This window comes from Micrasema longulum, unplaced genomic scaffold (genome assembly GCF_059751315.1).
Source record: "Micrasema longulum isolate JH-2025_06_02 unplaced genomic scaffold, ASM5975131v1 h1tg001802l, whole genome shotgun sequence".
Lineage (NCBI taxonomy): Eukaryota > Metazoa > Arthropoda > Insecta > Trichoptera > Brachycentridae > Micrasema > Micrasema longulum.
The window spans coordinates 932,228-957,602 of NW_028278976.1; the positions used below are offsets into that span (position 1 = coordinate 932,228).

Below are 25,375 nucleotides of genomic sequence, written 5' to 3' on the forward strand. Positions count from 1 at the left end.
CGGTTATTTTATCAAAATTCTTAATAAGACTAAAATCGCTACTTCAGCGTTTCTTCCCTATGTTTGTGTTAGCGCAGTACCTACATAACAAGTACAGAGTTAGTGACTTACAAAGTATTACTCTTCTGAATGCATACTGACAATGACTCAGTGAGTGCATGTTATGGCTTGTAAATGCAACCACGGATAAGTGAAACGGCAACAGTGTAAACAGTAACAATTTCGAGTGTGGTATTTCTAATATTTGGAAACGAACAGTCATTTGTAGGTTTAGTAAATGTTAGAAGCCTTGAAATGACTTGAATGATTTTTCAGAATACAGATACTTGTAAGTCTCTTTTTTAACCTACAAAACTCCTACTTTTCAAAACCAATATATTACATTAGAAAAGGCTACATAACCATTTTACGAAAAATACAGAAAGTAGAATAAAATAAGAACATTCAACATTAAACCTGTGATTAGCAGTATTTTATAATGTTATATTGGTTTTGCGAATGTTACTGTCATATTATGTTTCCTACTTTCATGTTTGCACTATGTACATTCAAGTATTGTGATTACTGAAAACAAGTCAATAAAGTATTATCTTGATCAGATCTACCGCAGCTGGCGATACCTTGAGTCTGTCACTATAGAAAAGGTCAACGTGGGTTTTGTTACATTGATTCCACAGACCCCAGTTGAGCGCACCTGGCTCCAGCTGATTTTGACAGTAATTCGCAAGTAGTGTAACTGAATATAAGGTGGTTGGTTACCTGGGCAAATCATGGAATAAAACGGCACTTTTGATTATACTCCCACTTTAAACTTTTATTAAAGATATTTTTATACGTATATATCACAAATCCTGGTAGACTTTTTAACACAATCACGCAGCATACAAACTTGAGACATGGGTCCATTTTTGTTACGTTTTTAAAAAAAAAAAAAAACTAATTACATGAAAAAACGTTTCGAGTTTCGGCACATGAATATTTCTTTCGGACATCGATATAACTTCACGCGAAATATTTCATCGGATTAGATTCACACTTTGAAGGATTTTGCTCTATTCACAGGTCTGGAGACCACGACCAAGGTTAACACGTACAGACCATTTAACACTAGCATCGACAAGATTACAGTACTTTATATACAGCTTAAACCTAATTCCTATGTATTTACATATCAATAGTCTATTCTCCTGGCGGGATACGCTCGCGCCTCGTCAGGGATACTGCACAGACTGCACTTCGTGTAAATGTAGAGTCGACCAGTCGACATCGCGGTGCCGAGATCTACGTACAAAACGAGTAAAAAGCCTTGTAGAAAGATAAAAAAGGTGAGCGCGCGATTAGAGCGCGAGGTTCAGCACCAGTCCAGTCCAGTCCGGTAGCAGTCGGCGGTCCCGTCTAGAGCACCGTACAGCAACAGTAGGACTTCTTCTCCTTTTCGGGGCCCGAGTTCATCTCGCGGACGATCTCCGCGAACATCTCGTTCACGTTCGTGCGGCTCTTGGCGGACGCCTCCACGAAGGGGCAGCTCCACAGCTGCGCCAGCGCGCCGCCCTCGGGCGCGGGCACCTCGCGCTGGTGCTCCAGGTCGGCCTTGTTGCCCACCAACAGGATGGGCACGCGTTCCTTGCCCTTGACCCTGGTGATGAGCTCCTTCATGCTCTTGATGTCTTGGAACGTCTGGTGGTTGGTGAGCGAATACACCACCACGAAGCCCTGCCCGTTCTTGATGTACAGGTCTCGCATGGAGGCGAACTGCTCCGTGCCGGCGGTGTCCAGGATCTCCAGCACGCATGGCGAGTTATCCACTTCGATCTCTTTTCTGTAAAAGTCCTCGATAGTGGGATCGTACTTTTCCATAAAACAACCGGAAACAAACTGAACAGTCAGCGCGCTCTTCCCAACCCCGCCCGAGCCGAGCACGACGACTTTAAAATCGCGCATTTTTGTAACTTTTACTACACCGGATGGTTAAATTGACCGTCACCAATTTGAATGCAACAATTTACTGGAAACATTTGAATACTCTGCGAACCGAGTTAGTAACACTTTGGCTAGAAAACAAAGCCCAATTTGACTGACTTCTGCCATCGCAACACTACTTGTTCACTCGTATCGCCATTTTAACCGACTGACGAACGGAGACGAAGAGCGGAGTCAGCGGAGTCCGACGCTTGACGTGACAAGAACGCCATACGAAGTGAACCGGCACCGACTGGAACTAACAACCGGATACTACTAGCGCTAATGCGGCAGAAATTATGACTAATTTTCATAACAAACATAAAAATAATGGAAACAGTAACTATTCATTTTCTAGTTTACATTATTATTATTAGAAAAACTCCATTTCTTCATTTAAAAATATGATTTGAATTTCCAAAATAAAAAAAATATAATCTTCTTCAGTTAAAAATAAAACTTTATATTTTCGTTACCAGCCGGTCAATTCCCGATTGTAAGAACCACTAAACGACTAAACAGATATGTAAAAATCGTATAATGCGATGATAAATAAAGTTTAATGCTCGTCATCATAAAAAATATAAACAATAAACGGAACTCCTATTAGTTTCTTGTGATGGTTTTCTAGTAAATTGTGCGGTGTATTATTTTACCTTCTTGCCAGCGCCGGCGTGACGCTCGGATAGCAATACAGCAAGAAGTCGGTAAGAAGTAAAAAAGTACAAGGCATAACAACCCAGAAAAAATATCCCAGTTATCTTAAACGCAGTGAAAACCTATGAATTTTACTTGTGTTGGTTATAAAAAAATGTTATGTATTTTGTTATAATATAAATTCATCGTCATCATTCCCTTTCCGCATTTAACGGTGCATAGGGTACGCACTGGTACATTGATTGCAGTGTTTCTTAATCATTTTTGTTTCAAGAAAGTAAGCCGATTAGTCTTACGTTTCAAGTACCAACCCAGGGAATATGAAATGTTCTAGTGTAAAAAAAAAAAAATTATATAAATTATATATGGAAAATGAAACAGAACGCGTTACCCATATAAATTAGTTGTTCATTTTTTTCTTATTACTTCGTAACAAATTCTACTATGAAAAATATTTATATCTGTGAAAAACTGTAACTGGTTGTTTGGACTACTTTTCATTTTTCATATAATTTCCGTTGTTTTACCTAATAAACTTAAAAAACAGTTCATATAAAGAAATACGTCGTTCTACGACCAAATGATATTTTAATTCACTGGTATTCAAATAATTATGAATAAATAAAATTGGATCTTAGCGTTCAGAGTTTATAATAATATACTATGCAATCACTAATTGATCCATTAAAAACTGAATTAACAAAATTTTAAATTATTCATTGTTCCACTAAAATCTAACTGCTGTCGGTTACCATTTTAATAAACACAAAATTCATTTGCGTTTTTTGGCAGGTTAATATAATAACCTCGTAATTTTCCTAATGTTGAAATTAGAGCAGAATGCAAGGCTGAGTTAAGCATTATCGACAAAATTAAGAAAGGTCTTTTGCGATGGTTCGGTCATGTGGAGCGAATGAATGATGAAAGAACGGCTAAAAAGATTTATGATGCGAATGTGTCTGGTTGTAGAAGTCGAGGAAGGCCGAGAAAGACATGGCATGATCAAGTACAACAAATTCTTGAAAGTGGTCATGTGAAAAGTCGGAATAATCGACGTGCGTGCATGAGAAGATGTATGAATGTGAAGGAAGCAAAGGAAGTGTGCCAGGACAGAGTGGTGTGGCGTTCTATCCTCTCTGCCTACCCCTCTGGGGAAATGGCGTGATGGTTAGTTAGTTAGTTAGTTAGTAATTTTCAGTGAATAGGTGTGATCATGTTGACCAACTTAGAAATACTGTACAAAAAGCACTATTTTGACTTTTGACTTTGACATAGCTGAAATCTTAGATCAGCTGTTCGCTGACAGCTTCAACGCTGATTCTGAGACCAAAATTTAAATACCCAAACTCCTTAATATTTTTAATGTTGGCTCATCACAAGCCCAAGTCCAAGACTTTCAAAAACCTGGCTTCTAGAAGTTTCAGAAAGGTTCGTTCTAGCAAGGTGTTTATTCGATTCGCAGTGCCCTGAAGGGCTCTAATGATTACCCTCATTTGGTTTGGGCTAACTTTCATTAGCTTTCATTTCGCGAGTTACCCCTTTAGTAGTCCCATCGCATGGTGCTGACCAGGTGCTTTTTTCTCAAAGCATTATGTTCTGCTTCCAAGCCCACGACCCAAGTTCATTTTTAAAGAGCCTTATAGGTGTTAAGTTCTGTTTTTCATCATCAAATTAAACATATAAAACAATAATAGTTCAAACAGAAATACTTTACCAGTTTAAAAAATGTTATCCTCAGAACTACAATTATTAAAAACATCTATTTTTAAATATAATTTTGTTAATAATAGAAAAATTCAAAAACACTAAAAGTGATTAAATATATAAAGAATTAATATATGCATATAACTTCCAAAGTGAAAATACAAAATACCAAATGAAACTTGATAAAATTTTCAAATATAGAACAGTATGTAAAAAAATATAAATAGGTAGGTACCCATTTTAGCATGGACACAGTAATAATTCTCTAGAGAAATCTTTAAGCTCTATTGTATTAAACAAAAGCATTTCAAATTCTTTGTTTGGTTTTAAGTTTAACATCAAATATGTAATGAACGGTTTCGGTTAGCGCTCCCAATTCTCTACCCGAGTGCCTACAGCCCGTTGTATTGGTGTAATCTGTAGCTAACGTCGTGGTCAATAATGATAGAATGTTTTTTCTCCATATTGGCGACTCTATAACGTTATTACTCTAAGCATGGACATCTTTATCTTTACTAGGAACTAGAAAAAGTCATAGACGTCCATATATCGCAGGGCAAATAGATAACTTCAAAATTAGCATTTGTGAGTTACCCATTAAAAACACATTATTTTATCCTCCTTCATGAATGCAGCAAATAATCAATTCGTGTATTTGAATTATGATAGTATGATTTTAATGAATCATGATATGCCTATTTGCAGCATTCATGGGAAATAAAGCTCAAAAATGATGATTATAAAGTTACCTAGTCGTTGTAATTACCTCACGATATAATGATGTCGGCCACGTGATGTAATGGTCAGCGCGTTTGCCTGCCATGCTAGAGGTCTCGGGTTCGATTCCCGACATGGTTGAAATGAAATATTTATTCAAAAGCGTGTTTTTACACTAGAATATTTCATAGTCTTTGGACTGGTACCTGAAGTGTAAAAATTATCATCTTACCTTCATGTAATTATTATTTTTTATCAAGATACGCTGCAATTGGTATACTAATGCAGTACCTTATGCACCATTAGGCGTGGAAAGGGATTGATGACGATTATGATGTACATATTGCACCTTTTTATCAATAATGACGCCATACAAAATTTGTCGATTTTGTATGGCGTCACACTCAGAGTAATGATTCTCTAGAGAAGCCCTTAAGCTCTATTATATAGAACAAAAGTATTCTGAATTTTTGGTTTGGCTCTAGTTTGATTTTTAGTTACAACAAATGTGTAACGGACGGTTTCAGTTAGCGCTCGAAAATTCCAACTCAAGTACCTCGCTGTATTGCTGTAATATGTAGCTAACTTTGTCGTCAATAATCATAGAATGGTTTTTCTCCATATGGGCGACTCTATTAGGTTATTACTCTAAGGTGTCACATTAATATTTTTAAATATAAAACAAAACAATTTTTTTTAAACAAACCAATATTTATTTGCATTCATAAAATTTACCCAAATACTTCAATTTTGGAGACATTTTCTTCTAGTCGTAATTAGCCATGTAATAGGAAACAAATAGAGCGGAGTACCAACCTCCGACTCCCGTGGGTAACGCCGCGGGCTCCATTTAGAGACCACAACCTGTCTCGAAAGATTGACAGTGAAAGACATACAGTAGGCCCTCGACTTTCGCACATATTTGGTTGCTGAAAATGTGTGCGAAAGTTGAGTGTTGGAAAGTCGAGGGATGTAAAAAAAATCATCGAAAATTGTATTTTAAAATATGTATTTACAAAAATTCATTTAAAATATTTATCAATTTTCATAATCAAGTCAATGAGGCATGTTTAAGTACTTTCAGGTGGTTTCTTTATAAATTTGCCAACAGTTAGTTGAATATTAGCCTTTTTTTTTCTTGATGAAGAGTTTTATAACATGCTGTCTTTCTCAATCGCCCTGCGTTCTTGAGATATATGTTCTCCATTGGGATCACATTCTTCCATGATAGTCAAAAATGTGTCGTCAATCCATGATGACAAAGATCTTTCCATTTATCTATCATTAACAATCGTCTTTTGAAAACAATCATTGAAGATATATGTTTCCACAATTTTGAAGTACCTATTCTTAAATAAAAATTTTGTTTTACAAAATTGAATATATAGTAAACCTGTTTATGTCTTACGAGCGGCCGATCGAAGCAAACGATTCACCGGTATCAGAATGTCTAATTATTTCTAACTCTGTCTGGATTTTTTTTTAAATGTGCGAAAGTAGAATGTGCAAAAGTCGAGGAAGGCCGCCAGTACTCATATAACAAACATTCTTATTTTTCCACAACGTTGACACTGTGGATAAGGATAAAGAAAACTTTTTACAAATTTCTACATTTTTCACACATTCTATTTAAAAAATAATTGCTACTTTTTCACGAATTAAAAGGCACTTCCTCTTATTAGTAGAAATGTTTTTAATTCAAAGATTTTAACTGATCTAACATCACACACTTGTAATGTTTGTATTACCATAGAGCATTTATAAAAAAAACCTACAACATTATAAAAACCCCCGAATAAGGATATTATTCATTAACTAAAAATGACGATGTTTATTGTAATGTGGTGCCCAGCCAGTACTTACTGAGTTCACAAAGCTTGGATTTTTTTGCATGCAATTTCAACCATTTGTGTTATATTTTTTCAATGCTGTCAGTGAAAACACCAACTGGGTACTTACACTTACAAAGTGTCATAACGATCATTTGATCCAGACGCCCAGTGGCATGGATCCTTAGTTAGACACCAGTTTGAATTTCAATACTTAGGTTCTTATTTTGAAAGTTACGTTTTAAAACGATTGAAGACTCTTTGTTTAGTTGTTGACAATATTTTAGCCATTTTCAACTAGTTGTGAATAACTGTTCTAGAAAATGGGAATCAAGTTGTGGTAAAGTGGGCTTGAACATTAGACCTCCAATCTACGATCAAGACCACAAACCGACTCTTACATATTGTGTAACATTCACAATTCTGCAGTTGTTTAAACATTCATACTTTTTTAATTCTTCCATCTATTGGTTTAATCCACAAATATTTGCACACAAGAACTGGATTTTACCCCTTAAGGAGTTTATTGAGATAGTCTAAGGATGGATAAACAACTGTTGTATTTTTTAGTCGGTTCTTGGAGGAATTCCGTGAAACAATTCCATTTCAGCACTTTCAACCTCTAATGGACATTTTTTAAATGTTTTATTATACAATACCTACTGTGTCCAATGAGGAATTTTCAAATATTTTAGTAAAAAAAGTTTTGTTGTCACCACATTATATAAGATCAAACTGAGAGGGCTGATAATGTAATGGCGAGTCTGAAATTTCTTATTTTGGTTATTGAAAAATCGTTATTATGCACAATACAACTCCAATTATCCAAATCAATAGGGACCGGACCTCATTCGGATAATTTGATTTTTTTCCGAAAATAAGCCTATTTTAATCAATTACTGTATGTACGTTGAAAATGAATGATTGAAAACGAAAAATGGGGTTTTAATTCATAATTTTTTGTCAATGCTTCTTTTCATTTTTAAATGTTTTTAACTATTCTTATATTGTAATATTAAAACCCAATAAATTGTAGAAATGGACAATGTCCGTTAATAAATAAATAAATGAAAAGTCAACTATTTTTTTTTCTGAATTTCTGAAAGCGATTCGGATAATCAGCGATTCGGATAGTCAGAGTTCGAATAATTAGAGTTCTGTTGTAGTAGTATTTAGAAAATTATAATTAAAAAAAATTACCGACATCTACACTTTTTGTATGATGGTAGTAGGTAATATGTATAAAATGTCAAATAGTTCAACTTTTGAAACATAGATGGTAATGATAACATACACAAATTTCAAGCTGAATAATTTTTGCGATGAGCGGTGACAGATCGTGAATTAGCGAGTAGTGCGAGTACGAAATGGGATATTTTCCGGCTTGACTTTGGTCGCCGTTCCTCGTAGTGCTCTAAAAATAAAATCTAGTGTTTTACAATTATACCGGGGGTATAGTTATATCTTTCGGCAGAAAGACATGTAAGTTACTCTTCCGTAATCTTGTTCAAACTCAATCATTAATTGTATTTTAACCATTAAAAACAAATTAATATCTTCCCAGATGAAAACAATATGACTCACTGTGGAAATACGCTAGGCGCTCAAAATAACATTGAATAATTTTCGAGGTTTAAACCCTAAAACTCCATTTTATTTGAACGAATACCATTTGTAAACTGATGTAGTATTATGAATTTGTTCAAACCTACCGTAATATTTATGATTGATGTGCAAATAAGCAGTTTTGGTGCAGCAAACAATCCTTTGAATTTTTTTGTTGAAATAAAATTCTTGCGTCCGCGTGACATCACCTTTATATTAAAGATAACTAGAATTTACATGATCCCTAAGTAATGTAAATTACCAAATTTTACACTACCCAATTTCAAATGAGTGCTAGAAACATTTATGTGAGGTGTTTATTATGTCATTTTGTCTCGATTGTTTGACTGTATGTTACTCATGTTATTTTATTATTTGTTATTTTCAGAATGTATCAACAAGGACAGGGTGGCTATCCACCTACAAGATATAATGGTTAGTACAAATTACCAATATAATATCTAATATTTAAGCAAATATTTATCACCAACAAGTCATGAACTCTAATAAAAACAACCTATAACCCTTGGATGCACCTCATCAATATTCAATAATAATTTCTTATTTGCTCGGGAATTCAGTTCGTTGCGTCAATGATATAATCATTTGTCTTTAATGTTTTGTGAACATATAAAAGAAAAACTTAAGTGATCAGATCAGTGTCTACCTATTATTTCATTTATTTAACCATCAACTCGAGTTCCTACTTGAAAGAGTTCTCGGTTAATATATATTATATATTAATATACATACATATTACATTATTTTTTGGTATGATAAGATATATACAAGAATCAAAATGGTACCAGTGTCGATATTCGCTAATAAGCGGAATGGGGAATGTTGTAAAAAACGTAAAGTGGCCACTCAACCCAGCCAATGACAGGTCATAAGCCCTGTAAACGCTCAAATATCGATAATCCTGAATTTGAAAAAAATCTACCTCAACTCTGTAGGAATATTGATAAAAAAAAAAAAAATAAATAAAAAAAAATACATACATATTATTTATTTTAAAATAAGTGTTCCCTTTTTATCAACAAAGAGACAAAATAAGTTTAATTAGAACTGCTTTTTGCTATCTGAAAATGTCCATTCCTTTTTTATGGCACAACGAGCAGGTACTGCTTTGCGGTCTATTACACTTTTATTTTATCTATTTGCACACAAGTTTCAATGTCATAGGCTTCGGTTAACATTGATTGTTTTTTTTGACAATTTACTTAAATATTCTGTTCTTAAAAGTTCCTACAGAAAAAAACTTGTGTGTAAATAAGCAATACCAGTCGCAAAGTTTGACACTTACAGTTATTCTAATATGAATAATTTCAATGTACATACATTTTTTTTTTCATGTGCTCTTCAACCGATGACTCCTCTCTTCTCTCTTCTGATCAACGTTTTTGGTTTGAATTGAAAGAGATAAATTCATTTTTCTTTGTATATTAGAAAGCGTGACTAAGAAAAAACATTCAGCATCTTTCAGTTTGGTATCTTTTTTAGTGTCGAATAAACCTTTGATAGATAATATTATATTACCTTAGATTAGATTTTGTTGCATAAACGTTGATGTATGACAGACATTTACAGTATTTTGAGTCATTCTCAAAATGTGTATCTTTAAGTGAACTGCATAATTGTTGTCAATTTATTTTAGTGTATATAGTTTACTTCCTGTACTATGGATTCAAGTAATGGTGAGAACATGTTTTTTTTGTTAAGAAGGATTAATTTAATCTTACTGATCCAAAAGAAAAACTAATCTAATTTTCTCCTATAATATATCTGATACATGGCAATAACTATTGGCAAGTCGATGTATATCAAAATAATGTTTTCTTTATTGTTTAAATGTTAGTTATTATACAATCCTTTCTGTAATTAAGTATTTCAAAATTATCCAATTTATATAGGTAAATATAGATATCATCGCTGATACTGCAATACCGCTGGTGGCGTCTGTTCGATTGGTCTACGTATCGGTGGACTTAATAATAAAAGGCGTTGCTTCTCTGTATGGATTTATCAGGTGTGGGTAGATGTAAATGCAGGAGGGCTCTGGTACTGCAAGTACCAACAAAATGGTGACCGCTAAGGACTATTATGATGAGCTAGTCGAGCATGAGAAACAATTTTTTCTTCTTTTTATATCCTCTGTGGATAGTTCCAAATACTAACTTTAATACTATGAATCTAATATATAGGAACCTACCCACAGAGGAACAGGAAATCTTAACAAACGCATAACCTAAGCCTAAAGGGCGTTTAAATAAATAAATAACCATTTTTTTTTACAAAAATGTTTATTATAGGGACCAAGAGCTGTTAGTTTTAAATTATTACAATTTTTACTCTAAATAATGATAGTTTTTCTGATACTCCAGCAGTATTTTTGATTAATTAAAATCATAAGTAATGTATGAACAGAACGCTTTTTAGGTCTCCCTGCCAAAAATATCTATTTATAGTTCCACGGCATTGCAGTATCACCGACGATATATTTAATATTAGGATGCCGATTTGATGTTCCCAGATTTTCGGTAATACTATCGTTTACAGCAGCAATATTTTCGATAGACCGGCCGGTACGTCGATGCACAGTAGACTTACTGTCCATACTCGACCCAGTTTCTTTATTGGTCACTCTTCGAATTGTTGTCACATTAGGTGCACTTCCACGGCCGAAAATTTCGCGAAATTTGCGAGCGATTTCAGCATAACTTTCCCCATTTTTGTAATGGGTTTTCACAATGATAACGCGTTGTTCAGCTCTGTAGCGCTCCATTTTTAATAATCAGAACAATCGTTGATGCCAGCTGTCAAATTTTAGAGCTGCAACCTGCATAAAAAATGTCGTCAAATTTGGGTCGTGCACTCTTATTGGGTCTCCCTTTACATCTACATTTCCTCAAGTCTTCCATCTTTTGACTTTTTTGAAGTTAACCAGCAAACAGCACGTCTTTTATAGAATTATCAGACCTAATAATATTTGAGAAGTATTTATTTTGAATTTTTCTTACCAGGCAACAAACATTGTTTCACAAAAATGTAACTTATATGTTTTTTTTCTGGAATACCTCACCGGAGTACTCTTCAACGGCACATTTAAGAAAAATATGTTCTGGAACATATGATTAATTTATTTTACAAATTTCATATTTTGCAGTTTGCATGTTTCCATAAAATGACCAGTATTTAAAATTGGATTCTAATAATTTGTAACGCACTCAGCATATGTTTTCTTATTGACAGTGCATATCATAATGTAAAATGACACAAGTCTCATTTATCAGTTTTATTGTATTGTTGAATTACGTATTTTGCGTCAATATTTCACACACCATAATGTTATTTTTTTATTTTGTCTTAAAATAAATGTAATAAATGAATAAATAGTACAAACATAATAAATGAATGTCCTAATATTAACTTATATCTAATTATTATTAAAACATTTACTAATTATTAACATTTCTAAACAATATACGTACACTTAAAAAGATAACTTCTATAAAGCTAACACGATTAAGGTTACTTTTTAAAAACTAACTTATCTGCTAAACACATGTTTTTTTAACTGTCATTTAAATGAAATAATATTTTTTTGCTCTCTTATTTCTAATGGTATTTCCTTATAATATAACTGTACAGCTCGGTGCATCAACGAGTTCCGTGTATTTGTTTTCCTACGAAATGGTAGTCTTACTTCATGTTTATTTCTTGTTTTATATATGTGTTCACATTGATTAGAAAAAACCTTTTGAGTCAACTCATTTGAGGTATGACATTTTATTACCATTAATCATTTTATGAACAAAAAACATTACATTAAAATATATTAGTTGACCTACTGTCATAATTTTTGCTTGTTTCAGCATCAACTTTATTCTAGTGTATTTATTTTTTCTCAAAATTACTTACATAGCCCTATTCTGCAGAACAGAAGTTTATTTTTTCCCCCTCAGTTGCCAAAAACAAAATACTACTACAATAATTTATATGAGGCACAATAATGGAGTCACAAATCATCCTGCACGAATCTGCAGTTAGATATCTTCTGATTCTTCCCATAAGAGAAACCTTCCTTTCTATCTTATTTGTCACATATCTTGTATTCTGGGAAAAAGTCAATCTAGAATCCATAATAATCCCCAAATATTTTATCTCTTTCACTTCCTTTAATAGTTCTTCATCCATCACTATTGTTGGTGAAATAGGGATTTTTTTATTTCCTATGTTCATAAACTTAGTTTTATCTGTATTCAGCTTAAGTTAATTCTTCTTCAACCGAATTTCGATATTTTTATGTACTATGGATTCATAATTTTCTCCTGCAATATATACCAGGGCATCATCCGCAAATAATCTTATTTTACGCATCATCCGCTAATAATCTTATTTTACAGTATTAGGCCCTGCCCTGGTAATTCAATAAAAGCTTATCAGCTATTATTTGAAGACAAGATGATCAAATTCTACATAAATATGACCTTATTTACCGAGTTTATATGTTTTCAAAAACAAAAACTCTCTGCTTTGCAGATGATACACAGATTAGTAGAGAGAGTACAAGAGGATTATAGTTGTTAACCCTTTGCATCCTTTCATTTTTATTTTTTTTTAATTGCGTAGAAAGTCAGAATACGACTAATTCAGTTGTGTTTTACAAATTTAAGTATTCATAATGCGTCATGTTTAGTATTTGAATGAAAATAATAGTATATTTTATAATGATTCTATAAATTGTGTTGCACACTGTCGAGTCTAGCTCGACATTGGTGTTACTGTAAGAAATACGATGTTGAGCCACACTTGACATGGAAGTGGTAAAGGGTTAACTTAATGAGGAAATTCAGTGCTACGGGAAATTGGATATAAAAAATGTTAGAGCATTAAAGTGTCCGATCCGATCATGTTAAACACTGTTGTAGAACGCCTGCAAGGCAGTGGTTCATACAATAAATGTCGGTCAACCCCATGTATTCTTTGCTTCTTGTCAGTTATTTTTCACCGTTCAGATGTGTGTTATGATCACTCACCGACCAGAACTCGTGACATTATGGGCGATGTAATTTTAAAGTTTCGGTGGGGATTCAAAATTACAGAACCTTACTTTTTCTTATTTAATATTTTTTTTCTTAATAGTGAAGTGTAATTAATTTTTATGTTTATATTTTTCAGGCTCAGCACCGGAAGCGTCCCCATACATGTCCCAGCCGCAACCGTACTCGCCCAACTTCCCCCCGGGAGGTGTAGCTCCACCCAACGCCCCCTATCCGCAGGCAGGGGCTGGCCACCTGCCCCCCGGCCCTCCCGGCCCCCAGGGCGGCTATCCCCCGCACCCGCCTGGCTTCCAGGGCTACCCCCCGGGAGGGTACGTGCCACCCGGCTATGTGCCCCCGAGCTACGCGCCCTCCGGCTACCCCCCTTCCGGCTTCCCCAGCCCCATCGTCCACCAGCCGGGGCACGGTCCACCCCAACAGCAACAACCAGCTCCGGGTCAGTACTCTTGACACTTCTCAGTTTCCAATTTTCAACATTTTCGCTTTTTATGTTAATCTCTGTGTCCGGCGGATCTAGAACACAGTTCTGTGTGTGAAATAGAACCAGAAACTTAGACGAGTGCTTTCGACTTGATGGCTACTTTTAGGTAACAATTCTGAACAAGGAAATCAAATGGAATAAGTTTGTGTCGTAATGTAGTAATTGGTGCATTCGCCTACCATGCTTGAGGTCCCGTATTCGATTCCCGGGAAGGTCGACATGAAATATCGACTAAAAGGTGGTTCTGTATCACTGTAATATTTCATGTTCACTTCACCTAATAGATGATCGATATACGCTGCGTGTACTAATGCGGTGCCCTTTGCACCACAGACAGGGGTATGACCAGTGGCGTGCATTTCATGCAGGCAAATTAGCAGTGCCTACCCTACTTGATTTGATATGAATATAATTAGATTTTTAAAAAATTATATAAATATACCAAATTATTATGAGAATTAAAAAAAATTGCCCTAACTGCCGAGTATTCACTGTATGTCAGCCTTCCGATCCGCGCGCTATACAGCGGCAAAGGCAGTCAATTAAAATGCCTTGTCCATTTACATCAAATGGACCTTTTTTACACAACAAAATGCGTATGAGTTTTTGTACATTTTACTTCATTAAAAGGCCCCACCCACTTACCCGAATCTGATTTAAAGGTCTCTGGCCTCTTTTCAGATCCGCACATTGAAAAAACAATAAAAAACTTTAGCTGTAATGAATGGTCAATTTTTTTTTCAAAAAATCTTTTTTTCAAAAGATTTGCATATTTTTATTTTTTAAATTTACATTTACTGATTTCAATGCCCCTATCACCGTCAGAGCAACCGAAGTATATACATTAGATTTGTCTGTCACCCTCAATCAAATTTTCCCAATTCTGACGGCGATGGGGTATGTTAGTTCATAAGCTTGTCAGTAAACCGCAAGAAACAAGTCCGATCGGGAGAACCAAAACCATTACCACCCCTCCACCAGCCAAATAATTAAAACCTATTAAGCCCAAAAAGATAAAATCATTGTTCGTAAATTCGCCCTATTCAAAACGAAAACCTAGCATTAACCTATTCAAAATCTAGCATCCTAGTCAAGATCTATCAACCAACCTAACAACCAACCTTATTAACCACAAGCAATATGAAAACCCAATCCTATCTAGGACAGCGTCCCCAATAATCCACCACGGCGGCGAAGGAGCAGCCCAGCCCGACCCCCGACCGATACAAGCCTCCCAGCCCTACCCGTTAGTGTATTAGTAGGTAAACCCTCTTCCCTTTTACGGAAATAGACAATACATGACTTGAGTTCGGTTCTGCATTGCCGCCATGAAGATCATCCTATTTAAAATCCCGTTAGAGCAAAAAAAAACAAACAAAACAATGCATTTACAAACAAACAACATTTTACTTCAGTTGACTCAACATTGGCATTGGTATGGGTTATTTAAAAGCACTGCTTTTAAGATTATAAAACGAGACACAGTAATGCTATTGTAAAGCAGATAAACACGTTTACCAGCAAAATTGATTCTCATGTATGATCTGTAACATCAATTGTCTTGTGTTTATTTTGTGAAATAAATATGGAAATTGAAAACTGGATATGTGTAGGATATGTGTTTTAAACTAGTCAAAAATATACAGCATTTTAACTGTTATATTTTTGTGATATTTATTTATTTATTTTTTCACCACAACAGGCCAGGAGGCCCAATTACATCACAGAACACCCAGGCTTGAGAAAAATCACATTTTAATGTTTGTGTTCTCACCGGGAATCGAACCTGGAACCTTTCGTGTGTGAGTCAAGCGTCTTGACCACTACACCACGGAGGCCGCCTGATATGGTCATACTTAAGCAAATGATTGACAGTAGTTGAATGATACCTATCAAATTTAGGTACCTACATAGGATCTATGTAATCAAAATACTGCTCAGACTCAATAAATTACTGGGCTGTGTTATTTATTCATTTAGCAAATTGCTGTTTACCGAATTATAAAAACTGTGTTGTATTTTTCTTTATATAAATATCTATATTAAAACTCTTCAATATGACAGCAGCTGCTTACGATGCTGCAATAGGAAAATGAATCAGGTTGTGGTCCTGTGGCTAGTGTCTCAGACTCATGGATCAAAGGTCCGTGGTTCGAATCCCACTCTACTCCAACTCGATTCCCATTTTCCAATAGTCAGTTATTTTAAATGTTGGGATTTGTTCTTCGAACTCATTGGTGCGAAGCAGACTTGAGTGTGGATCTCTGATCTGGCCACCCCACGAATTGAAGTACTCTCTTATGCTGGAGATAGTTCAGAAGAAATTTCTGAGGTATCTTTACTTAAGGAAGTGCGGATATTATCTGTGTTTATACCCGTCTGACTTCATACTGAGAATGCTTGGCTACAATAGTTTGGAGAAAAGAAGAAATGCATACTTGCTTATGTATTTTTTCCGATTGATCCGTGGTATTACGATCAACATAGGTGTAATGGAGAGTATTTTTCTTTATGTTCCTGATGACTACCTTAGACATAGACAGCTTAAGCTGTTTTATCTTCCTGCTTGCAGAACCAACCCGCCGATGGTAATGCCAGTAGGAAGAGCAATGTCTTTACTCAACTGTATCTCTTCGAAAATTGACATCTTTCATATTAGTGAAAAAAAGTTCAGAGAGGAAAGCATTCTTTCTCTATAATTGATGGGTATCGGGTAATAATATTTCTTTTTTTTCTCATATTATGTACACAAATTTACAAAATTATTTGCCATCATGTTGTAGTGAGAATAGGTCAAACAGACGTGGTGTGGTATAGCAATATATTTGTATGGATCTATCGGTTAGTAGTTGGAGTAGTATGATAGGGTAAATAATGAATTCCTGTTTGTGAAAATCAAAATAACTATAAGGGATATTTTAGTTAATAATTATTTTTCCAAATACATACATACTGATAGAACGTGATAAATTTTAGTTGTTTTTTAGCGTTACTTTGAGTTTGTTATGTTACGTGAAATGAGTTTTTGATATGCGTGTGATTATTCGATAAATGGATTTCTTTATTTGACATAATATATGTGATTAAATAAATAAATAATTTTTAAAACATAAGTTATAATACAATATTAATAAATAGTAAGTGTAAGTGAATATATTGTAAACAATTATTGTTATTAGTCAATTCATCACGCGACTTGGAATTTTTTGGGATAGATCTTCCGGCTTTTCGTAGATCTCTTCGCGACTAAACAGTGTGGGATGAAGTTGGATTGGCATGGTTTAGCTCAAAGTTTTTGGTCTTTCGTTTTTTTGAATATATTGTAAACAATTATTGTTTTGCCCTTGTTTGTCTTTGCTAAATAGTTTTATGTTCTTTTTGTTCAGTTTCTTGCATTTATGTTTCTTCATGTAACTGTTGTAATTGGCTTAGGCCGTATATATATAATAAATAAATAAATAATGTTCATTATTTTTAATTACTGATTTACTCTCAGAAAAGTTCGTACAGTGTAAAGATGATAATTTTTGTCTTCGTTTAAAAGTTATCATGTTTATTTATATCGTAAATGACAAAGTAATATTTATTATTTACTCTTCACACATTAATCTGCTTATATAAGTAAACAAGATATCATTGTAGTACCTACATAATACGTATATATTATGTACATAAACACTGTTAGTTACCTTTTGGCTGCAGCGCCTAATGTTCTTATTATCTAGTTGAGTTGTCATTAAATTGCCGCTGTTATGATGTTCCTTCAATTAGATTACTTATCCAATTGTGCTAGACAACCATAACTACTACATAACTCGACGTAAGAGCAGTGAACGTTATACCGGAGTCGGAACATCTACTAAGTATAATTCAGTGCTGTTGCAATGGACACCAAAAGGAGAAAAGAAGTGATACAAAAACCCAACCAAAAATCAGAAAGTGTCCCCAAACGCGATAAGTTATTCAGTGTAAAAAATCTTAAAGACTTTTTCCAATCAAAAATTGAACATGTTCGACAAAACAGCGTTTATATCGATACACTGTCAGTACATGCAATCAGGAGAAGTATGCGGCGAGTTGTGAGTGTTAATATGAAAGGTAGAACCGCTGGATACAATCAGTTGATTACGGAAGAAGAACAACGGTTGGTTTATTTGAAATAATAACAAGATAAGCACGCTTCAGCTATTGTGGAAATCGTTTCCCTTATGAACTCTTATTACTTTTTCAATATTTAAAGAAACTCTTAACCGATCATCCATCTAGTAAATTTACAGCTAGAGAATAAAGAAATTGTATTCATTATTAAGTTGCAGCTTAGTACAATAATCAGTTTCGGTCGGTGGCAAAACTTTCAGGGGGCGCAAAAGAACATTTACCTGACGGCCTGCGCAATGCAGCGAATCCATGGATTGTGGGTTCGATTCTCGCATTGGACAATGAAAAAGAGAGTTTTCCTTCTGTGTCTTTGTGGTGAATTAGTTATTTAAAAGAAAAACACCGAATTGACAAAATATACATTTTAAAACTACATGAAAATTACTCATATAGAAAGTCCATTCGATCTTTTGATCTAAAATAAACAATGAAGTTCACTTTCCACTGAAGTCATTGTACTATAGTTGTACAAATCATTTACAATAATTAAGAAGTTTCACTAAACACTCCTAATAAATTAATATTAGTTTTGAGTTACTATGTTAGTTGCTCTATCGATGGCTCAAATTCAGTAACACCGACGACTGATAACTTGACGTCATAACTGATCCGAACTCCGAACTGAACCCTCTACCAAGAAAAAGAACCGGATATTCTTTGTTCTTCTTTTAAGATAATAACAATAATAATTATACATCAATCCGAGATATGAAGAATTCAGATCTTCCTTACTCTTCTAACATATAAACCATAATAATCTAGTAAATCTTGTGATTTGCGAAGAAATATAATATTATATAGAATGCGATGAACATTCACCATAATTCGGTCTCATTCAATGTTCTCAGATTGGGTCAGGAGGAAGGAGAATCGCTCCATATTCGATCAATTCCTCATATGTACAAGTATTACTGCTATGTTTTATCTCACCGTTTGAGCTGGTTTAGCTTTCTCCCTCTAATACCGGTACAAAACGTGATTTCTTTGAGAGCAAATCAATTTATGCACCTCCTAGCCTTGCCGGATTAGTATAGGCGTGTGGCGGGCTTGCGGGCGGCGCAATCCGCGGTGTAAATTTAGTATTATTGTATTTGATAAAAATTAGACGATAAACAGATTTATTTTATTATAAGACTCATTATTTCTGAAAATATTAAGTGTTTTTAAAAAAAAAAAATTTGATGTTTTTAATCATATTTTATTGACTGATCTCTTCCTTTTACTGTAGAATTGTATTAAAGTTATTGAAATTTAAAGTAACATTTAACATTAAAAAGTAACACCGAAAAAATATTTTGAATTTGCTTATTAATTTACTTTGTGATTTAAAAAAAAAACTGTCTTCAATCGGTGTGCCACTGTGTGTCTATTTATATTATTTTATCACGACTATTGTTTTTGTCGGCCCCATGGTGTAATGGTCAGCGCATTTGCCTACCATGCAAGAGGTCTCGGGTTCGATTCCTGACATGGTTGATATGAAATATTTATTTAAAAGGGTGTTTTTACTCTAGAATATTTCATATTCCCTATACTGGTACTTGAAGCGTAAGACTGATCACCTTACCTTTATGTAACAAAAATGATCAAGATACGCCGCGATTGGTGTACCAATGCAGTGTCCTATGCACCATTAGGTGCGGAAAGGGAATGATGATGATGATGATTTTGCAGCAAAATATATCTAACTTTATGTACGGCTTAAATAATATGACTTATGCTTGTAAATTACCTCCACAAGCAGTAACAAATTAATCTCCAATTAGCCCTATGAATCTGATTAATTTTTAAATATATAAACAAACATACACGTACCATCACACTGTTTCCACACCGCTATCTTTGCACACAGATCTTGTTTTCTCTAAATTCTTCTCATGTACGCATGATGCAGATTGTAACGACTTTTGACATGTCCATCTTCAAGTATTTGTTGGATTCGGTTATGCTATGTCCTTCTCTGTCTTCCTCCTTTTCTGCGTGCATCAACATTTTATAAGTATTTAGGTATTATTATAGATTCCACTTTTAATTGGGAAGAACAGATAAAAACAGTTTGCAATAAGCTAAGAGTTTGCCTACTTAACATGTACCATTTAAAACCATACATACCATACCCAGTGCTGAGACTAGTTTACTTGGGGCTAGTTGACCCAATTATTCAATATGGGCTAAGAATATGGGGATTAAGTTTTAAATCTTATACGGATAGAGTCTTGAACTTACAGGTACAAATTTTAAAAATTATCGTACCTCTAAAAAAAAGAATGAGGCAAAAGACAACAATAAAATATTATTTGATTTTGTTAACGTTTTGCCAATTAACAAACAGTGTCAATATAAGATAATGACAGATCACTTCCTCGATTGCAATTTTAAATCCAAAATAAACCACCAGATCATGACCCGACAAGTATCGGCACAGCAGCTGATGGTACCACGACAGAAAAACTACTATGGTGACAGAACAATGGGTAGTGTAGTACCAAAACTGTACAATTTAATAACAGCTGAAAATCGTGAAGAAAAAAACGTAATTTTATTTAAAAAAATAGTCAAAAAATTATTAAACAGCAAGTGAAACTTAAGTGTATAAATATATCTTATTCTTTAATTATTATTAAACTATGTACTTACTTATAAATTTAAAAAAAAAAAATGTAATGTAACCCGCAGACAAGCTTCGGCTTTGCGGGAACAAAAATACAATTTTGTATGTTATTTACTTGTTAAAATGAATAAAACTTTAAAAAAAAAAAAAAAAATTTACATTGTAAATATTTTTAGTTGTTTTGCTGTCCATTCACTCTACATGTCCAAACCAGAAATACTAATTTAAAAAATTTACCAAGATTTCAACTATCTATGTATTATGCAAATATGACATGTCTAATATTGCATGATGTCTAAATAATTCTTTTTTTTAAGTAAACACGATAACATGAGTTCATAAAACTAATATTCTTTATCTCCGGGTATTATGTTGATAAATGCAAAGGGTGTTGCTTCTTACAATCTTAGGTGCAAATGCTGAATAAAAATAATTCTCATGTATTATTATGCTCCGAAAAATGATAAAAACACTAAAGTAAAACAATGCACTGTATGATTATGTTTTTAAAATTTTCTTTTATTTCCAATTAAGTTATTAGTTCATTATTATAGATAATGTTTTAAAATTTACCACGCACATAAATGTGTCATTTGTGATTTATAAATCAGCAAATACATATAATAAAATAATCAATGGGTGTCTTCTCGTAGCTTGCTATAAAATAAAGCCCTTAAAACAATATTTATTTGCTGTCACGGAAAAGGGGCACAAGTCTGTGTGGTGTAATTTTACAGTATAGCTGTTTTACTCATTGGCAGCTAGTGTCTCGGTGGTTTTTTATTGATTACAAAAGATCTGACTTAAATTTTTAAACTTCAATGCTTGAATATATTTAAATAGAGTATTTTTTACAAGATGTCATATTTATTTCTTGAAAAAATCGCGTATTTATGCTTATTTACGACTTGTGCCCTTTTTCCTTGTTATTTTTTACTCCATACTACAATCGATTTGGCAATAAGTACACTTAGGCCTAAATTCATAGATATATTTTAGCTTTTCTATTGCTCAAATTGGTGTTATATTTCCACTTGACACTCATTTTTTCTACATTTCTACTTATCTCTTCTTTCTCAAGCTCACCTACAACCTTCAACTACTCGTATGTTGGAGGCTCAAAGGATATTGGTACTTTCTCCTGAGGATTCTGCCCTTTGCTGTCTTACTGATCTTACTACTACTACTACTACTACCATTATGCCATTTCCCGTAGGGGTAGGCAGAGATAATAGACCGCCACACACGTCTATCCTGGCATACATTTCTAGCTTCTTCCACATTCATACATCTTGTCATACACGCCCTTCGGTTCTGCCTGCTTTTGACATGACCAGACTTAAGATTTTGGTATATCTGATCATGTCACGCTTTTTTGGTCATTTTTGTCCTACGTTACCATTCATTCTTTCCATATATACCTGTTTTACCATTCTTTTGTCACCCATTCGTTCTACATGACCAAACAATCTTAGAGACCTTTTCTGAATTTTATCAATTATACCTGACTCAGATATATATTCTCGCCTGATTTAATCATTTGTAACCCTCCCTGTCTTACATTGATTTCCCACACATTCATCTAAATGATCGCATTTCAACCACGTTCACTCGGCTCTCATCCTTCCTCTGCTCTTACTGATATACTTTAACTTATTATATATCATTACTTAATCTCACTGAACATTCACATTTTGTTCTCATCCATTCGTTTTACATGACCAAACGATCTCAGAGACTCTTTTTTATTTTTATTAATTATACCTGACTCAGATTTTTACTCTCGCCTGATTTCATCATTTGTTATCTTAAATTAAAAATTTTTGTTATTATATTTGTCAAGATAAAGTGTTCAGTAGACTCAAATTAGTGTTTGATTTCTTATATTATAAGTTTAAATATGGAGTTCTACAAAATAATCACCAAATCAATCAATAATCAATCAAAGTCTTTGTAAAGGAATAAAAAATGATCTAACAACTAAATATTTATGTATTTGTATGCGCAAAAACATAAAGTGCTTGTAACACAATTGTAAGAAGTTAGTCTTTTCGCAGACTGATTTATTTTTATAACTTTGTAATGTAAAATAAATATTTGCGTTCTTATGATTTACCCAAATATTTCATTTTGATGACCTAAAATATACAAATGCAATATAATAACTGACTGAAGACAATAAATAAATACACTTAAATGCATAATCATTATTTAATGATTCTTCCTTATTCACCTAAAACTATTTTAAAGTACACAATTATTGTATAAAGTTATTCAAAATTAGTATGTTATTAAGAAACCATAAAATGCTTTTATTTATTTTTTCTGTAAATTGATAATATACCTGTTTTCTATTCCCAGGTGGTTGGATGAATATACCGCAAGGTCTAACGAACTGTCCACCCGGATTGGAATACCTTTCTATGATTGACCAGTTGCTGGTTCACCAAAAGGTGGAGTTGCTGGAAGCTCTGACTGGGTTCGAAACCAATAACAAGTTCACGGTGAAGAATAGTATTGGTCAGAAAGTTTACTACGCTGTGGAAGAAAACGACTGCCTCACCAGGAACTGCTGTGGACCGATTCGACCTTTCGAGATGAAAATTCTCGATAACTATCGCAATCAGGTATCTACCCTTAAGTTGTCCTACTAAATTGTAAAAAAAAATAAAACGAGAACAATAAAATCTAATTAATTAGTGTCCGAGACTGTGATTCTTGTAGTTAAAATTAATATAACTTTTTAGGTTATTAACATACACAGACCTCTGGCGTGTGACTCTTGTTTCTGCCCGTGCTGTCTTCAGTCCATGGAGATCTCTTCTCCTCCCGGTACCATCATCGGCACCGTGGAGCAGGAGTGGTCCCTCCTGAAACCTTCCTTCTTGGTGAAGAACGCCTCGGGAGATGTGATGCTGACCATTAAGGGACCGATCTGCAGGTTCGCCATGTGTGGTGATATTGAATTTAAGGTATAAAAACATAATATGCATTTTTGAATTCCTACTTTTCATCTACTAGGAAAATAAAGTTTTAGTTTGACAATAAATATGTTTTTTACTTAAATCTATTTTAGATCTTGTCCAAGGATGGTGAAACACAAGTGGGGAAAATAACCAAGCAGTGGTCAGGCTTACTCCGGGAAATGTTTACTGATGCAGACTATTTTGGCATCACATTCCCCATGGACCTAGATGTCAGGATGAAAGCGGTTTTACTCGGAGCTTGTTTCCTAATTGTATGTAACCTTTTGATTGGCATATTTTTAATATCCTATGACTCGGATTAATAAAACAAAATCCTTGTATGCAATAGTTTCTTTTGTTTTTAAATAATACCAATAATACCACACTTCTGCAAATTAAATAATCAATACTCATATCTTCATTCATAAAGGCAGTGTTTGAATTGTTGATGAAAAAAATTGTTTTATAATTTTATAGAATGGTACCTAAATGTTTTACGTTAGCGTTCATTTCCAATCCTTTTTTATAAATACTTTAATATAATTTTATATATTACCGAAACTTTAGTAATAAGACTTGTTTGCGCTGACCAGATCTCAGATTTGGATTAATGCTGCCATATCAAATCTTTTGTGGTACTAGTAGATTTTGTTGAACCATTCGCAGATCATCCTTCATGCCAACGAACCCTTCCTTATCAACTCCACCTGCCTTGGACTTACATTATTTTTATTTTCCAGGATGCCATGTTCTTCGAAAAGTCCAACAACAGAGAGACTGACAGAATTGGAATGATCTAAGTTTTACAAATCCAACTTTGTTTCTTATTATCAATAGTTAAACCAAATATTTACCGCTCCGCTTGATGCTATTGTGCTCTTCAAACGCACAACTTCATTTTAGTTACCTGTGTAATATAACAACAGAATCGTTCATATAATTTTTTTTGGTATGTAAGAGTTATTTGTTACAATTTTAGAACTAAGGTTGTTATTATTCATGATTTAATTTTAATATTACTATAAGTTACCTTATTATTCAGTCATTTTTAATTCATTTACCTTCTAAATAACTTTATTATAAATAAGTTTTTTCAAGTGATATGCATACTCATTATTAAGACTCAGACGGTTCGTAGCAAAAGCATTGGGGCAGTGTGATGTCACTCAGTAAAATATTGTATGTTTTATTTCATTTCAATTCACTGCAGTACTTATACACATTTTCGTATCCACTCGTTATTTTGACTTAGCATAAAAAAAAATCACCAGTACTATTTTAGATTTTAAAAGATTTCTAAAATTGTATTAAAAATATCCCAGCAATTTCCACTTAAAGGTAAGTACCAACAGGAGAAACAGCCGACTTCTGGTAAGCTTGATACAAATCCTGTATTTTAGATTTTTACTACGCATATACTAATAATAGTACACATTTTTTTTTTAAAGTATGCCTTTAGATATTTTATAAATACTCGAACATTATTCTTCCATCAAATCTAAGGTGATTTGGCACAACAACCTATTGGGCCGTTTTGCAAACAGTAAAATCAATAAGTAATCAAATGCACTAAAAATTCTCAACCGAAAATCTTACTTTAATTTCACTTTTACAAGGTCAGGAAA

General features: G+C 33.8%; 2 protein-coding genes across 4 annotated transcripts; one reads left to right on the forward strand and one right to left on the reverse strand.

Moving 5' to 3' along the window:
- Nucleotides 1-787: 787 nt before the first annotated feature.
- Nucleotides 788-10,424, reverse strand: Rap2l (Ras-associated protein 2-like). Of its 2 annotated transcripts, XM_088237912.1 has the most exons (2): nt 10,403-10,424; nt 1,255-1,943 (listed from the first exon to the last, which is right to left on the reverse strand). In XM_088237912.1, exon 2 carries the CDS (start codon nt 1,939-1,941, stop codon nt 1,396-1,398), a length of 546 nt encoding a protein of 181 aa, XP_088094038.1. In that variant the 5' UTR covers nt 1,942-1,943; nt 10,403-10,424; the 3' UTR covers nt 1,255-1,395. The 2 variants fall into 2 exon arrangements, with proteins under 2 accessions (XP_088094037.1, XP_088094038.1); XM_088237911.1 differs by lacking the exon at nt 10,403-10,424 and having other exon boundaries at nt 788-2,258.
- On the forward strand, nt 8,198-25,375 carry scramb1 (phospholipid scramblase 1). Of its 2 annotated transcripts, XM_088237908.1 has the most exons (7): nt 8,198-8,348; nt 8,860-8,906; nt 13,653-13,970; nt 23,146-23,411; nt 23,532-23,756; nt 23,861-24,022; nt 24,491-25,375. In XM_088237908.1, exons 2-7 carry the CDS (start codon nt 8,861-8,863, stop codon nt 24,548-24,550), a joined length of 1,077 nt encoding a protein of 358 aa, XP_088094034.1. In that variant the 5' UTR covers nt 8,198-8,348; nt 8,860; the 3' UTR covers nt 24,551-25,375. The 2 variants fall into 2 exon arrangements, with proteins under 2 accessions (XP_088094034.1, XP_088094035.1); XM_088237909.1 differs by lacking the exons at nt 8,198-8,348; nt 8,860-8,906; nt 13,653-13,970 and adding an exon at nt 17,842-18,159.